Genomic DNA, 15,434 nt, shown 5'->3' with positions numbered 1-15,434 from the left:
ACAGCATTTGCTGCATTACTAATATTTTAATGAAAGCCCAATAAAAATGTGCTTTAGCCCAATGCTATCACAGTCTGTGGCCATCAGCAAAGTTGTATGGCACTTTTCCAGGATATATCAAGTGAGTTCAGTTTTTGGAAGGAATAAGTTTAAAGAACAATTGGTTTGAAAAACAAGAGAACGATTTCAAGCATGATGTCTGGACACTGATCTGTTCTTTCAGGAAGAAACTATTTTGCATAGTTTCAAACTGACCTTTCCTGATATGATCATATTTGCTCCCTGCTATTAGGGATTGTTAATGAAATATAATTTAAAAAGCCAAAACAGTAATATATATATATATATATCTATATATCTAGATATATAGATATATCTATATATATCTGACCTGAGAGATACAGGTTTCTCTTTCTTTTATTTTTTTTCTTAATTTTTAAATTTTTTTTTAATTTATAGGATAAATGTAAATCTTGTATTAGGTCAGTAAGAAAAAAACCCAAACATGGTGGCTGGGCAGCGGTAGAGGGCAAAGTACAAATTACTGCTGAACTGGAAAAACTCAGAGAGCAAAAAGACATTTGTGGCAAAGTCTTTAATCCAGTGCAGGGCTACTGCTTATGCCTAACTTTCATATCTAAAATATGAAACCAGAATATCTAAAAATACATTTTTAAAACACAAAATAGTCATCTGTGAAATATTTTATCTACATTTTAGTGCATGAGAAAGGGGGAGAAAAGCCATTCTTTCTTAGCGTGTATCATCTTGTTTGCTCCTATAGAATCTTTTCTATCTCCCCCAGGGTCATCCCTCCCTCCCATTTACAGATCAGGAGGCTGAGATGCAGCTTGATTTGGCCAAATTCAACAGCAGAGAAAGGACCTGAAGAACCCAGGTTTCCTCACTTTTAATCAGAAGCCCGAAGCTGTGCCCAGTGTATGTTGGCTGCTAAGTATCTATTTGGTTCTTATGGAAATAATGAACACCGGAGAAAGTCTTGAGGCTATTTAAAAAGTACTTCAAAATTTTGTATCTCCCCTTCCCCAGGGTGAGAAACACCTCTCAGGTAAATGCAGTGTGGAAATTTTAAGGAAAAGAGTTAGCTAGACCAATAGAGAAATTACTCAGGGAAACTACAACCTGAAGTTGAACGGAGATGGTATAGACTCTGGCTGATGGTATAAAATACAACTTCAATTTTCAGTAATATGAGTTAGCTGGCACCCTGTATTACATACCCAGGTAGGGTACCTAAAATTCAGGACTGTGCATAACAACCTCCAGGCCATCTTTACGTGACAGTGTCTAGAGCCCCAGACTTACCAAAGGTCTTCTAAATGGAGTCCTTGAAGGCCTCAATTGCCATTTTTCTGCAAACAAAGGAAACAGCTTTAGGTGTATTTACACAGCATATCAGTGTGATTATTCTAGGTACATGCAGCAATGCACTCAGATGACCAGTAACGAGTCTAATTTAACCCATTTGTAAGCACTTATCCTGGGTGAATGGATATTTTAGCATCCAGTTTTGCCCTTCCAATGTCTTGGTAGTATATTTGTAAGGCACTATTGAATTTCAGTAGAATTTTTTTAATCACCTTTTTAGCAATATATAATTATTGTTGACAGCAAACCAACTAGAAGAAACAGTTCTAGATTAATTAACAGTGACCTATAATTAAACTCTGAAGTACTTAGAGATGGAGTGGTCCCTAGATAATATTGCTTTAGTTTTAATGAGTGTTTATCATTCTTGTTTGCTTCCCTGTGGCAGTTATCAAGGTTAGTTACAAAATTTCTTAATTAAATGGAACTACATAGAAGACACTGCCTTAGCAGAAAACAGCTTGAAATATTAATGATTTAAGCATAATCTCCAAGTATGCAAACTCCTGCCCTACAAATTTTTAATCACAGTTTACCTATAGAGTTCAATCTTTTCCTTAAGTCATATCTTGACACTAAAAACAATGTCATATTTTAGGATTGTTCTTGTTCTTCTATCTCTGAAAGATAAGAATTTGTTATTAAATGTCTGCATTCTCCAGCATGTAAATGGCTCAAAAATACATCTTTATATGAAAGCTTTGATATAGTATTTCTGATTCCTAGCCCAGGCTACACTAAACAGTTTCTAGAGTAATTAAGTAAATTTCTTTATTGCACATTTTCAAAATGTAGTCTGACAAATTAGGTTCCTGATGAAATTAAAGGATCACATTCCTATCAAATTCCATGTGGAGTTTGGTATCCAGAGTGCTCTGAGGAAATAATCTGACTGTCACCAATTCCACACTCTCAGATGACACCACAAATGGCAGGTTGCACCACCCTGAGAAAAATTCTCTTTGCTTCCAACTGTTGCAGATTAAAAGTTGAAGTAACTAAAAATAAGGTAACATATGGGGCGAGCTTCATCTTTCAAATAAAAGTGTTTGCTAAAGCTTACCTGGTTCACACAGGTATGATTACACTATATACAATATGATTATTATATGTAAAACATGTAAAAACAAATATTGGTACTGCTAAAGAATGATCCTTATATAATAAAGTTTTCTTCAGTAGAAGTCCTAATCATCTCTACTGTTGTTTTGCATTGTGCTGCTGGCAAGGTACTCTTAATTTGTTTTTTTGGAACAATAAAACAATGTGCATGAAAGGTAATACACAAAAAAAAAAAGCAGATCTTGTCTGGTCACAGCCTAGTCTCCACAGTAGCTGGTCTGAGTAGCTAAAATCAGGCAATCTTGGAAAGGGAGGGAGGTTACCATTGTTTAAATCCTAAGTAAAAATAGAATACTGATTGGGTTCAAATGAAGGTTGTTCTTAAAGTAACGTGCTTACAGATTCTTGCTGCCAGTCTAGATACTTCTTATGTTAAAGCACTTGGACAAAAATTTTTAAGGGGGAGAGCCCAGTAGAAATTCCTACCTGCTAGCATTTTCAGGTGTAATGCAACAGTAAAAAAGGTATTGGAAAATAAAAGGGTAAGTATGGAACATTTACCCTTGCCAATATGTAACTGGAATAGTTATCTGGGAAATTGGAGCAGAGCTGTTTGAACAGTGTATTCACTGACTGCCAATTCTTGGCCTAGTTAGAGCTGTGTGCTTGAAACAGCATTTCTCATCACTTTCTCTTTTCCTCCCACCATACAGCACTTTCCCTGCCCCAGTCACAGTTTGGCATCAGATTGTGCCAGCCCTGAACACTGCTGCAATTCACTGCTGAGTCATCACTTCACCACTGTCAGAGAACATCACCATCACTGCTTTGACAGGAACATTGCAACAGCAACCTTGTGGTACAAGAAGGGAGAGAGGATTGCACGACATAGGCAGTGGAAGAGTTGAGCATTGTACGTTCTTTCAGGAAAAAGTTATCTTAAGGAAGTTCCCTGAGGTTTACGATCCCTGGTTTGGAAACAGCACAATTAGCTCTCACATGCCATACCTCCAGAATACCCAAAGGATCAATGTTTGAAGGCAATGGGAACTAGAAGAAACTTCTGTTGTTTATCATGGTATTGTTGAAGTCTTCTGGGGTTGACAGATGCTGCTCCAGAAGGTTAATAAGATGAAGAAAGCTCTTCCAGCTGGACTGTAAGAGGGATTATGTCTGAGCAGCAGATAAACAGATTATTCCAGAAACAGACACTGCTCTTTTTTAAAACTTCGTCACTCTTGTCTTACCACTCCAGTTCCCCAGGCTAGAAGTGTGGACGTTGGAGGGGTTCACCCAGCTCTTGCCTTCTGGCACCTGTTGCACTCTGCCTAGTTGCAATTCAATGCAGTCCAAGGCTGGAGACACCTGAAAATTAATAACAAAAAAGACCTTTGGGGATTTTTGTTCTCTAAGAAAACAGAATTCTTCTACTTGACCAAAATATTCTCATTTCCTGCATGACTGGTCTTGAAAACTGAATGATCAATAGACAGCATGCATTTGAAAACTGGATTAATATTTTTGATCATTTGCCTTGCTCTCCAAGTTCAGGGAAGCAGAGGTAAGTTCCTATATTAAAGATTTAGATGAATTTTATATTGCATATGTTGAGAAACAAAATATTTGCAAGATCAAGGGCTTTCACGTTACAGAATTTTTTGTTTAGAATGTGGTGTTTTGACAATTCAACTAGACACACTACGGTTACTGATACTGCTATAAAGCTGAAAAAGAAAACATTGATTTTATTTCTCATGTGTGTTTTGCAGGTTTTACAGTATCTGTAAGAGATGCTATTTAGCTCCATTTTACCTGTATATGTTCTGTTATGAAAAAATATTATTTCTAAAACGAATACATGGAAAGTGAAAAAAGGGTGAAAGATCATCTAAGTTTTGACATGGTTGGTCTTTTATCCCTGAAATGAAGAGAAAGTAGCAAAGTGTATCTCCACATTTACTAGTGAAGACAGTTATTCTCGTTATTAAAAACAACTTCAAAAACTTCTAGATAGAGAGATTCTGGAGGAATACATTGTACCGTCAAATAGACAAGAAATGGCAATACTGGTAAGGATTACTGTAATAATAACTATAAAATTATTTGCAAGAAAATAGAAATACAGGCAACTGCTCTGTACTTAATACATCAGCTAACTATTGCACTATTTAAAAACATTTAAAAGTTCACAACAATTTTAAAGCTACTTCAACAACAAAAAAGAAAATATGGTGATGTGATTTTCCCTGGTTATTCCCATATTCAATATATTTAGAGCTTTGGGGAATGTATTTAATTTTGGAGGAGGTTTCTCATTAACTTTCCCATCTATGCTTTGATATTTGTATAATTGAATTAAAAGCTAACATTACAACTGCTATGTGTGCCGAAGTCAACAACCTTCTATTTTTATGTCAGACCTGTTAATTAAATGCAAAGAATGCAAAATTATAAAAGAGAAGTCTCCCCAGTGTTATCTAAATATTTTTAGGGAGACAGTATGAAATATAGTCTGCTGTCAATACTGTTTGGAAAGTTTTATTTACACTTTCGGGTTTTTTTTAAGAAATTCCTGCTTTTCTTAAAGAAATACAGAAATACAGGACACAGTTCTTGTATTTCAGTTAAATTATGTAAGTCTTCTCTAGCGGACAATTAAAGTACTGAAAAAATCCTTGGGAAAGTATACTGCATTAGTTAACACTAGAATTATGTTTTGCGGCTCTTTAACTTTACTTTTTATTCTATGCAAGTAGTTTCATTTAATCACTAATGATATTTCGGAAATATCATTAGTGATTAAACGAAACTAAAAAAAAAAAAGAGAGAGAATGATGATACTTCATGTCTGACAAGAAAACAAGTTTTATCAAGATGCATTGCTCTTGCATTTAAGTTGCATATTCTGTGATGGAAAGAGACAGAATGAATTCCAGGCAATTCACGCATGCTTGATGGTGACATTGCAGCCCCTATTTATAATTCCAACTTAGAAAGCAATAGTGGTGAAAGTGGTGTCACATAGTTTCACCTATTGCAAACTGTGATTGCATGTGACGATACATTTTCCATAACAGACCAGCAAAATGATGGGGGGCTATCTTGACAGAGAGGAATACTGAATAACTAGAAATATTCCTTGCCACCAGTTCTATAAAGTACATGTTGTATGCATAAGTGTATAATACTAACTTTTTATTGACATTTAGTCATGCCATACATAATATTTTTAAACTATGTTATTTCAAATATATGCACACAGATCTCAAAACACTTAATGCTTGTGTTAAGAAACTTCTTTTTCAGAGCAGAGATGCTTCTATGACTTAGCATTAGGGTCAGAAAATATTTTTCAAAAGTATATGGGCTCTCCCAGTAGTCTGAATACTCACATGAATCACTCCTTAGTGCTCCTAGCACAGGTGTTTTGAGACCCCTATGGTCATTCAAATTTGCAGTACATGTAAACTGTGACAGACTAGGCAATAAGAGACTAAGATATAAAATAGCCCCATCTTTAACAAAAAAATAGAGATAATTGCAAAATATTGACAGAGTTAGTCAGTTGATTTTTTTCCTAATGAAAAAGAAAAACTAAAATTCAAATTCTTTATTTTCTCACATTTATATTTAACAAAAAGTAGGTTAAGAAATATGGAGCTTGCTTAGTAAAGTTTTTTTTGGTCCTTCCTCCTTGTCCCTATTTAAGGACCAAAAGAGTCCTTCTCCCAGCCATTTGGAGGCTCTCCAGGAGCACCTCCAGTTCCACAGTAAACAAACAGGAAACTGTAGGGAGCAAAATAAACACTTTAGAGTTGCAGTGTTTACCTTTGGCCATAATTTTGCCACTGTCCTGACATAAACTGTCTCTAGCAATGGAAAGGGAAAGTTCGAGGGATCAAAACTTTGTGGCAGCAAAGAATCCATGCACAACATCTGAATAGTAAACTACTGAACAGACAGACTAAATACCAAAATGCAGAGGAGCTTTGAACTCTCAAAACTATGCCTGGATGCTGGGTACATCCTAGCACTTGATACTGGGAACATAGGGGAGCCAGAGTGCGTTTAAGGCTGTTTTGTGGCATTTTTTATTCAGCAAGCAAATATCCGCTATTTACTCAGCCATTCCTCAGGATACAAAGGCTTTTTGTGTGCTCTGTGAAATCATTTTAATTCATTTTGTCTTTCCCCTTCCCGCTAGGCTGTTCTAATTCAGCAATAAATGTTTCAGATCTTCATTACTATAATTGCCCTCAAAAAAAAAAGAAAAAATTAAGCAAATTTGTGCCAAAGGAAAAGAAAAATCAAAGAATATGAAGTTCCAAACAGAGAAAGAAAACAAGAGATATCTGCTTTTTGCAGTGATATTATCTTCTACTGTCATCCATAAAATAAGAATTACAATGTTAAAGTTGGCTTTCCTGTTTGGGCTTATAAAACTATGAAAAGTAAGCCTTTTCCTTTTTTCTCTCCCTTCTCAAACAAATGTACTACATATGGGGTTTGATCTTTTCTATTTTCCGGCTAAAAGCCAAACTTTAATATAAATACTAGACCATTGTCACTGAATCTTAAAGATTCATTCCAGAAATAGTCCCACCCGTGCCAGAGGGATTAGTGAACTGCATGTGAATGAACAGCAAGATATGTGGGATTTTCCTCAGAAAACACCTGTGGACAAGGTGATCATTATTAATAATCAACAGTTTTCTCCTTCTGCAGGACATTAATTTACAGGCTACAGTAAAATAACTTGGAGTCTTAACCTACTAGAAATCCAGATTCTTCATGTTCATTTCTCAGCTAATTTTGGAAAATTTGTGGTTTGAGCAGTGCACTGGCATGGCCAACACCCATTAGATATTGTAAATATGGTGTTTTCTTTCCAGAAGACAGTTTTTCTTCCCCAAAGGAAAATTCTGTATGCATTCTACTGCATTTTGATGCTTTAAAATATTTTAAATATGTTTTCCTTCCTTTTTTACCTCAGTCTAATCCCTTTGGGACTAAAATTAGTCTTCTGATCATCCTCTGTCACATAATTCTTCCATGTTAATCAGGAATTAGGTGCACTATCCTGTACATTCCATGAGGTTTGTACTTTGTAAGCCCAACTGTGTTTCAATTTCTTCCCCTTTGGAATGTGTGATATTGAATAACACACTTCTCAAAAAGAAAGAAATATCTATCTGCTTTCATATACATGTCTGCTGGCATTTAGTCACTGTCAGTTGCTATTTACTGAACAGAGACTTCAGAACAGTAACCCGTCCAGAAAACATAAGATTAACAATCATCTGGGAGTACCCTGACACCTGCCACAGTGTAGGGGTGTTCATATACCCTTACGTAATTGTAGCCTGCCTTATCATTGTATGCAAGCACACCACCAGTTTTACCTTTCCCAAATACCTGCTCTGACAGAGAACACTATCGTCCTCATTTCACAAAGGCATGAGGACCTGCGGTGTGACACAGAAACTGAAGTCCTGGCTTGTAAGAAGCATTGCACTCATACACCAGGACAGCAGCAGAGTTTTCTGGGCCGATTCTCAGAGCATCTGCCTGGTTACACAGACATTGGCAAATCAGAAGGGCCCAGACTCACAGCTACATAACTAATTGTGCTTAGGTCATCATGCTTGTCTTTTCATTGATGAGGTTCTGGCTTTTAAATTTCTGCTTCAGTGCAGAGCCAAAATTACCTTCTGACTGGCCACTCAAATGTTCCAATACCTCCCTCAGACTTTACCCAATTTCATGTTGACGATCTTGGTAACCCTGTTACCTGAAATACCAGTTTTAATGGCTGTGTTGCAGGTATACCTTTCATACATATGACTCAGCAGAGATCATAGAAACCCCAGCAGTTTCAGGCAGGGAACAGTGATCACTCATCTTTAATTTTGTGATTTCATGATGATGGCACAAAGTGAAGACATTTCTATTCAAGTTATTTTCCCTTTCCTCTTCTCCCTCAAAACTAAATGAATAAGTTGTCATGCTTAGATCAAGAATTGGATTAGGTGTCCTCCAAACCAAACTTGGTCTATGCAGCTTGATACATAACTAAGTTAAGTAAGGTTAAGTGCAAGTCACGCTGTGTCAAAATGTGTTTCAGCCAATTAGCCAGAGACTGTAGATTGTACTGCAGAATGAGTGACCCTAAACTGTGAGGAAAATCAACCAGTTCCACTTACACAAGCTGAAGTAAAGAGATAACACTGGGGCTTCTGGCACCTTTTGATATACCAGACATTCTAGTTGCTATCATATGTGAATACAGTTACCTCAATAAACCCATTCTGGACTGCAACTCTTTGACTTATACCATCAAAACTGTTGAAATGTTGACAGGTATGGCAAAGCATCACTGGAACTTGAACTTATGCTGTCTCATTGACTTTCTGAGGGAATGGCTGTACCTCTTGAGAATGACTAATCAGAAAATTAAGAGCAGAGGTGCTCAACTGAGTGTTTTATCGCTTCAGACTGGATGCATATGTCTTGGGGTGACTTTATGATGTGTATCCCATATCGCTGCCCTATGCCCAGAAATTAGTTTTTGTGCCTTTCTATGCCTTTAAACTGAGCCTGAGAGGGGGAAAGAAAAACTGAGCACAACTTTCCCAAAGCAGTTTGCAGCTTGTTCAAGGTCACACAGAGATAGAGACTTTTTTTCCAGCTGTGGCAGGGGAGGGAGGAAGCACCCGGCTTGCTGCTTTCCAGTCAGCTTTTGGCCAGTTTTTCAGTTTCCTTTTCTCCGAAGAGAGACTGAGAGTTGAACTTTTTTTTCCTTCCCTGGAATTTCGGATTTTCTCCCTTTTCTACTGGACTGCTTCAACCTCAGAGCACATCGGGAGGACTTTCCACCGGGCACAGAGGGCCTGGCCCTGGGCCAAGCCCCAGCTCGGAGGAGACCAAAGGGAGGACTCTGACACTTTCCCAGGTTTTTTCTCCACAGCGAGAGATTTTAGTATTTAGCATTACTTTCCTTTTCCCGTGTGTTTGTTAAATAAATAGTTTTTATCTCTTTCACTTTCCTTCAAGGAAAATTTATTTGTCCCAAACCTGGTGGGGGAGGGGTGGTTTGTAACCTGCCTTCTCTCAGAGGATATATTTCTAAATTTAGCCAAACCAGCACAGCACCCCTCCAAGAACTACTCAAACATTTAAGTCATTTTCTTACATCTTTTGATATCATATCCATATCAATTAATAGAACAACCTTTCAGGTCAAATGCTTCTAAGATGGCCAAAGAAATACAAATAGGTACTTGCATCATACACGAGCATTAAAACCAGTCATTCTTCAGTGCTGTTTCTAGTCCAGGTTCTGGACTTTAAGCAGACTGTTACAAGATCCACAAATTAGCAACAAAACCATAGATGGCCTTTGATGTTTTTTATGAATTCCAGCAGCAGAAGTTTTTATGAATTCCAGAAGCAGAGTTGATGAATAACAATTTTCACCTTTCTGTCTGAAAGAGAATGTAAAAATTTCTACATTTAACGGGACCTATTACATCTGTGAAAACATGAGTTTCTTACTATGTTTTTTTCAGGTTGCAAGAAAATGTGTCAAAATCATGTTGACTCTAAGATTTCAGCATGTTCAATATTTGTGGTGTGTACAGACAGCATTTATTGTGAATGTGGCTTCATCATTACTATATGACAATTATATTCACAAAAGCAGGAAAATCTTACCAGTTGCATGTTATGCTTTCTGTTCTCATCTATAATAGGTAGATAATTCGCTACAATTATTTTCCCATTAATTGTATAATTAGTATAATTCAAAGAAGTTACTAAATTATCTCCTCTAGAGAGGGAGAAAAAACTATGTTTGTCTGTTATAAGGCCTACATATAAATTCCATAAAAATTGCTCCAAATTCACAGTCAACAAACAAGATTCTTCCTGAAGTTGGTTATCAATTGTATTTCTCCACTTGGCACAGAAAACCACACAGATATGTATGAGCAGAGGAGGAGGGGAACAGCTGAGGGATTCTGATATCTATTTTAGCTTCCCAGTGTTACCTACTTGCAGAAATTAAATTCTTCACACTTACTGAAATCCAAGAGCACATTGGTTGATGGCACCCATGATCTTTGGCTAAATCAACATTCTGAAAAAGAACCATTACCTAATGCCATCTCCTAGCTTTGAACATAAAACCATTAAAACAAAAAGGTTTGGACCTTTTATTAAAATTTGCACATTTACTAATGTCATTGTTATATATTTCAGAATTTATCACATTCTTCTTCAGATTTATCTCCATACATGTTCTGAGGTGTAGGTTGTTTCATTATAACTAAACATTTAGTATTTTCAACATAAGGATTACAATAGGAATGTATCACAAAGATTCATGGGAGTCTTACCTTATTAGAGGACTGTGTCAACAGAAACCAGATTCTTCACCTTTCATAAACATTTAAACATCATCATGTGTTTCTGATAAGAAGCAAGATTTATGAAAACCCACCATTTTCCTGAATTCTCAAGAAGAAAAATCCCTTGCTATAGATCTAATTTTAAAAACTAACATAGTCTTTAAAAGGTTGAAAATTACAGAACTTACCTTTTAAGCAGAAGCCTGGAACTCCTCTCCTGTGTCATAGAGAGCTTGAATGCAGCTTGTAAATATGTGAACGTGATGTTTTGTCATGCTGAATCCAAGCAAGAGATACAGGGATCACGCATATTTTGTCTTCAGTATAAAGTCTCCACTGCACAAGCAGAGCCTGGCACCTCCCTAAAATGTAAATGTGATGCTGAGTCTTGCATAATACAAGATATTAGTAGGTACAGGAAGGGTTCTATAGTGCTGAGTGTTAGCCATCATCTTTGTGGCACTCGTACAGGAAGTTCACGAATGAACTTTAGGCAGCTGGACACAGGATCTTCCAAACTGGAGGCCTGGACTTGCCCCCCATAGATACACAATTGCCACATTTAGAGATCCAGGCCTCATTCCACAGGCAATGTTACTGTTTAGTCACATTTAAGACCGGCATTCACAAAGCCAACATATCAAACAGGAATTACCAAGCTCATCATTGTCCATATTCATTCTGAGAAATTAAAATTACTCACTTTTAATAAATATGTCTTAGCCCTCTTTCCTCTTTTGGAAACAGAAGCATTCTCCTCTGGCCACAAGTCCTCTTCTACTGAAGCTAAGCATCAATGTCAGCTGCTTATCTTTCAGCAAAACTTCCCCACAGTAGTGGATACTGGCCTCTTACTCAGCAGTTCACTGGCTAAGTGCACTAAACGTGAAGGAGTGAGATCCCAAGTGAGTTCCCTGCTGTGTCTCAGCTACCCCAGTCAGAGCTCAGATAACGCCCACCAGAATGTAACAACCATCGTGGCTGAGCCTTTCCTTTCAAAGTTCTTTCACTGTGTACATTGAAAACAGCTCAATAACATATCGGACGTGAAGATAAGTTCAAGCAAGCCACACAACCTTGGGTTGAAGGGCATTGAGCTCTCAGACTAGACCTGAGTAGATTAAATATTAGTACTAATTTTTCTAGTATGGAATTCCACACTGAATTTTTGAAACTGTGAGCCTTTATAGTTGTGAAAACAAACTTGGAAATGCAATGTAAACACAGTCAAAGTTGCAGTGTCTGACAAAGCACTGGCAAAGCAGCCCTGAACATCAGCAAGAGTACAAGGAAAGGGCCTCCACTTTCACATCTGCATGGGAAGATAGAGATTGCTGCACACAAGATGCAGAAAGCATTTGGTGATAAAGCCATGCCGTATTTTAGTCTGTCCCTGCTCATCTAAGCCCCTTCAAATCCAGCTAGATTCTTCCCATGACAGTGACCTGAGGAAATACGCCATGGAAAAAAAAGATTTTAAAAGGAATAAAGAGAGGACATGTCATGGGCACCCTGTCACTGGCAAGCACCATTAAAATGTGGGATCCTCACTACTGCCATGAATGGAGGAGAGTGCCTCTAGGGAAAGAGCCCAGACTATTACCTCTCTTTGTACTTTCTGTCCTCCATCTGGTGTTTCCATGGATCAGCCCACTAAGAGATCTCAGGATCAACTTTTCAGGACTAGTCAGCTGTGCTTTTGTTACTGGCTCAATTAGCAACAAAAAGTTGCCCCACTATAAATTTAACTGCAATATGTTTATGGGATCTTTGCCAAATTAACCTTCTTGATAAGCTTTCCTCATTGTATTTCAGCATTTCCCCTTACATAAGCCTTGTCTTTTAATTATTATTTTATTCTGTGGGCAATATGTCTCATTTATCAATCAAGCATTCTTCTCTATCCTAAGAACATCCACTGATTTTTCAGACTAATCTGCTTTTTCACACATTTGAAACCTTTTGATGATTTTAATGGTAAACTATTCAGACTTCAACAATTTTGTCACCTCAAATTTTGCTATAAAATCTTTAGTTACCGTATTTTAAATTCTTCTCTTCGTATTCAATAGCATCTAAATTTTCTCCAGTCAAATAAAAATAAACGTTTACTGGCAAAATAATGCTGTAGATAAATGTTCATATCCAGAGATCATCTACAGCGATGAAAAAAACCCAAACTACCAACTCCAAAATTTGAGGCCTTCCAAAACTAGTACTATCAACAGAGAGAAATTAATAAAGTTATATAGAGAAACATCCACTTCATTTACACAAAAAGGTATGAATAAGACCCTCTTGCTCCTATGTTTATAAAAGCAAATTTAAAAAAAACCAAAGCTGACCAATTATCAGAATAACTTTAAACTCTTTTTCTCTAGAATCCATTTCAATAACGATGTACTTTTCCCTTTTCGACATGCAGATTATTAAGAACACATAGGAACTTTTGAAATTTGTTCCTCCTGCCTTGTAATTTTAGTTAGGGTATAAATGTGATAATGCAGGTCTCAAGAGACACAGAGGAGAGGCCTGGCCTAATTTCAAGAATTCAGATTTTTAATATGTGAAATGAATGCCATTTATCTGCCTGAAACCAAAACCTGAAGAACAGTACTGTGCACTTGAGAGACTGGTATGGATACCAAAGCACTTTGATTAGATCCCATATGAATTAGATTGCTGTATCCTATTTTGAAAATTGCTTTATGGTGTTTTGAAAAAAATTTTGTTATATTTGTCTAAGTTCAGGACTAGAGGTCAGGAACTCCAGAATTTAGTGACAGCTGACAGTGACTCTGTAGATAATTTTGGTTAAACTACCTCAATATTTTTCCTCAAGTATGTCACCTGGAAAATTTGGACATGGTATAGATTCTTTCATGTGAGAATAAAGGAGAGTTAGACAATTGTTTAAGGCATCTTGGAGATTAGCTGAAGTAAAGTGTTATCAAACTTCTACAGTTATCTGCCCTGCTCTAGAACTATCAGAAAACCCTAAAAAACTTAAACCTTTTAAAAATAAAACTGAAACAGTCACATCTGTCAAACAGCAGGATTAAATAAGAAAAATTCCAATTGGGCAGGGTATATTTATGGTAAACAGTAAATATTTTAATTGCATGCATTTGTATCAGAAAAAATAACTAGGAAAAATTACAGGAATTACTTATTTCAAGAAAAGTTAATCAGCCTAGTGTTATTGGGATTACTTACATGAGCAAATTATGTACCTGTAGAATTTGCATCACTCCAGCTTATTCGATTACTATGTTGCATAATATAAAGAAAAAGGATCAGCTAATATATATGGATTCGATTCCATAATAGTGTGTATCTTTTTGATTTCTTTTTTTCAACCCAGGAAACTGAAATCAAAGCAGCTGAAAAGGTGTAGATGGAGGCATATTTTAGTAAAGTATATGGCTGAAACACCTGTGAGGCTTACGTAAAAATTTCTCAGTTCAGAATTTCTATGATGCAGGGGAAAACGGAGATCTGAAGAATTATGAGGAAATGTTTATACCAGAAGGCAAGTTTTCTTCCATTCACAATCAGCAAATATTGGGAAATTAATATTGGACAATCATGTGGAGACAAAGGCTGATGCTTTCTCCAACTAAAATTTTCTTAAGTTTAGTAAAAAAGTGATTTCAAAGAATTATGATAATAAAGGTTATTCTAGTAAGAGAAATTTACTAACCACAAGATACAAATTAAATTAAACCTATCATAATAGATACACTTTAGAAACAGATTCCTCAAAAAAAAAAAAAAGAAAGAAGAAAAAAAAAAAAGAGCATTGAAGGGAAAGAATGAAAAGAAAAAGAATTTACACCCACCCTAAATAGGGTGGCAGAATAGTGCAGCAAACTGAAAGCAGAAAAGAGCTGGTCACTTTCTCAGAATGAAAAGGCCAAATAGGGGCCCTAACATGGAGACTTTGAAATCATTACAACAATCATTTGAGAAGAATCTCCTTTGTTGGTTTTATGAATAGTATAATTCTTAATTCATGTTAAAGACTTAGAGGTAAATCCTGGAGAAGAAGAAAATCCTTCAAGAAAGGCCTCTGCTTCATACAAAAGCTATCAAAGAGCTTAGTGACAAAATCCTCTGCCCCAGTTGGTCAGGCTGCCTGTGCAGCTGGTCGAGCACAGTTAATACACCTTGTAAAAGGTAATAGACTTACAACTGGCTACTTTCCATGTGGATTTTTGATTCTCTCTTTGAGAGGATTTCATGAATCTGCTTTGAGATTTCAGTGGCATTGGATCTTCTTCTCTCATCCCATACAACATTCAAATAGCTCTATGTCTCAACTGATTCAGTTTGGCCACTTGTGGTTTCTGTTGAACCCAACGCCATGTTTTCACAGGGGAAATTCCTTTTATGCAGTTTATGGTTTGTGACCCGACATTAATGTGGAAATATTACTTCCATGTCATTTAATGTCAAACATCATATGACTGCATCATCATTTTAAATTACCTTGCAACAATTACACAGTTATAGGTCTGCAGGTCACTGTCTCTGGCACATGTTAAAAAGTAATAACAATCACCTATTGCCTTT

The 15,434-nt window shown here is 36.6% G+C and overlaps 1 protein-coding gene and 1 long non-coding RNA gene across 11 annotated transcripts in view; one reads left to right on the top strand and one right to left on the bottom strand.

The window, feature by feature from the left end:
* Window positions 1-11,823, bottom strand: part of LOC121659229 — an 86,306-nt gene extending 74,483 nt beyond the window's left edge. For 4 of the 5 annotated variants that reach the window (XR_006014220.1, XR_006014215.1, XR_006014218.1 and 1 more), the window contains exons 1-4: window positions 11,563-11,823; window positions 11,048-11,221; window positions 3,460-3,816; window positions 1,327-1,373 (exon numbers count right to left, since the gene is read on the bottom strand). This is a non-coding gene — a long non-coding RNA (uncharacterized LOC121659229). The remainder of the gene's footprint in view (window positions 1-1,326; window positions 1,374-3,459; window positions 3,817-11,047; window positions 11,222-11,562) is intronic. The other variant, XR_006014219.1, reaches the window with a different exon arrangement.
* IMPG1 (interphotoreceptor matrix proteoglycan 1) overlaps window positions 3,810-15,434 on the top strand; it is a 71,506-nt gene continuing 59,881 nt past the window's right edge. For all 6 annotated transcript variants that reach the window (XM_042017149.1, XM_042017146.1, XM_042017147.1 and 3 more), the window contains exon 1: window positions 3,810-4,012. In XM_042017149.1, coding sequence (XP_041873083.1) covers window positions 3,946-4,012 — 67 coding nt within the window. In that variant the 5' untranslated portion in view covers window positions 3,810-3,945. The remainder of the gene's footprint in view (window positions 4,013-15,434) is intronic.

Source organism: Corvus kubaryi, unplaced genomic scaffold, assembly GCF_017639235.1.
Source record: "Corvus kubaryi isolate FWS band 111438036 unplaced genomic scaffold, C.kubaryi_AGA036_p1.0 split3-73, whole genome shotgun sequence".
NCBI lineage: Eukaryota > Metazoa > Chordata > Aves > Passeriformes > Corvidae > Corvus > Corvus kubaryi.
This window is presented reverse-complemented; position numbering and strand designations above follow the sequence as displayed.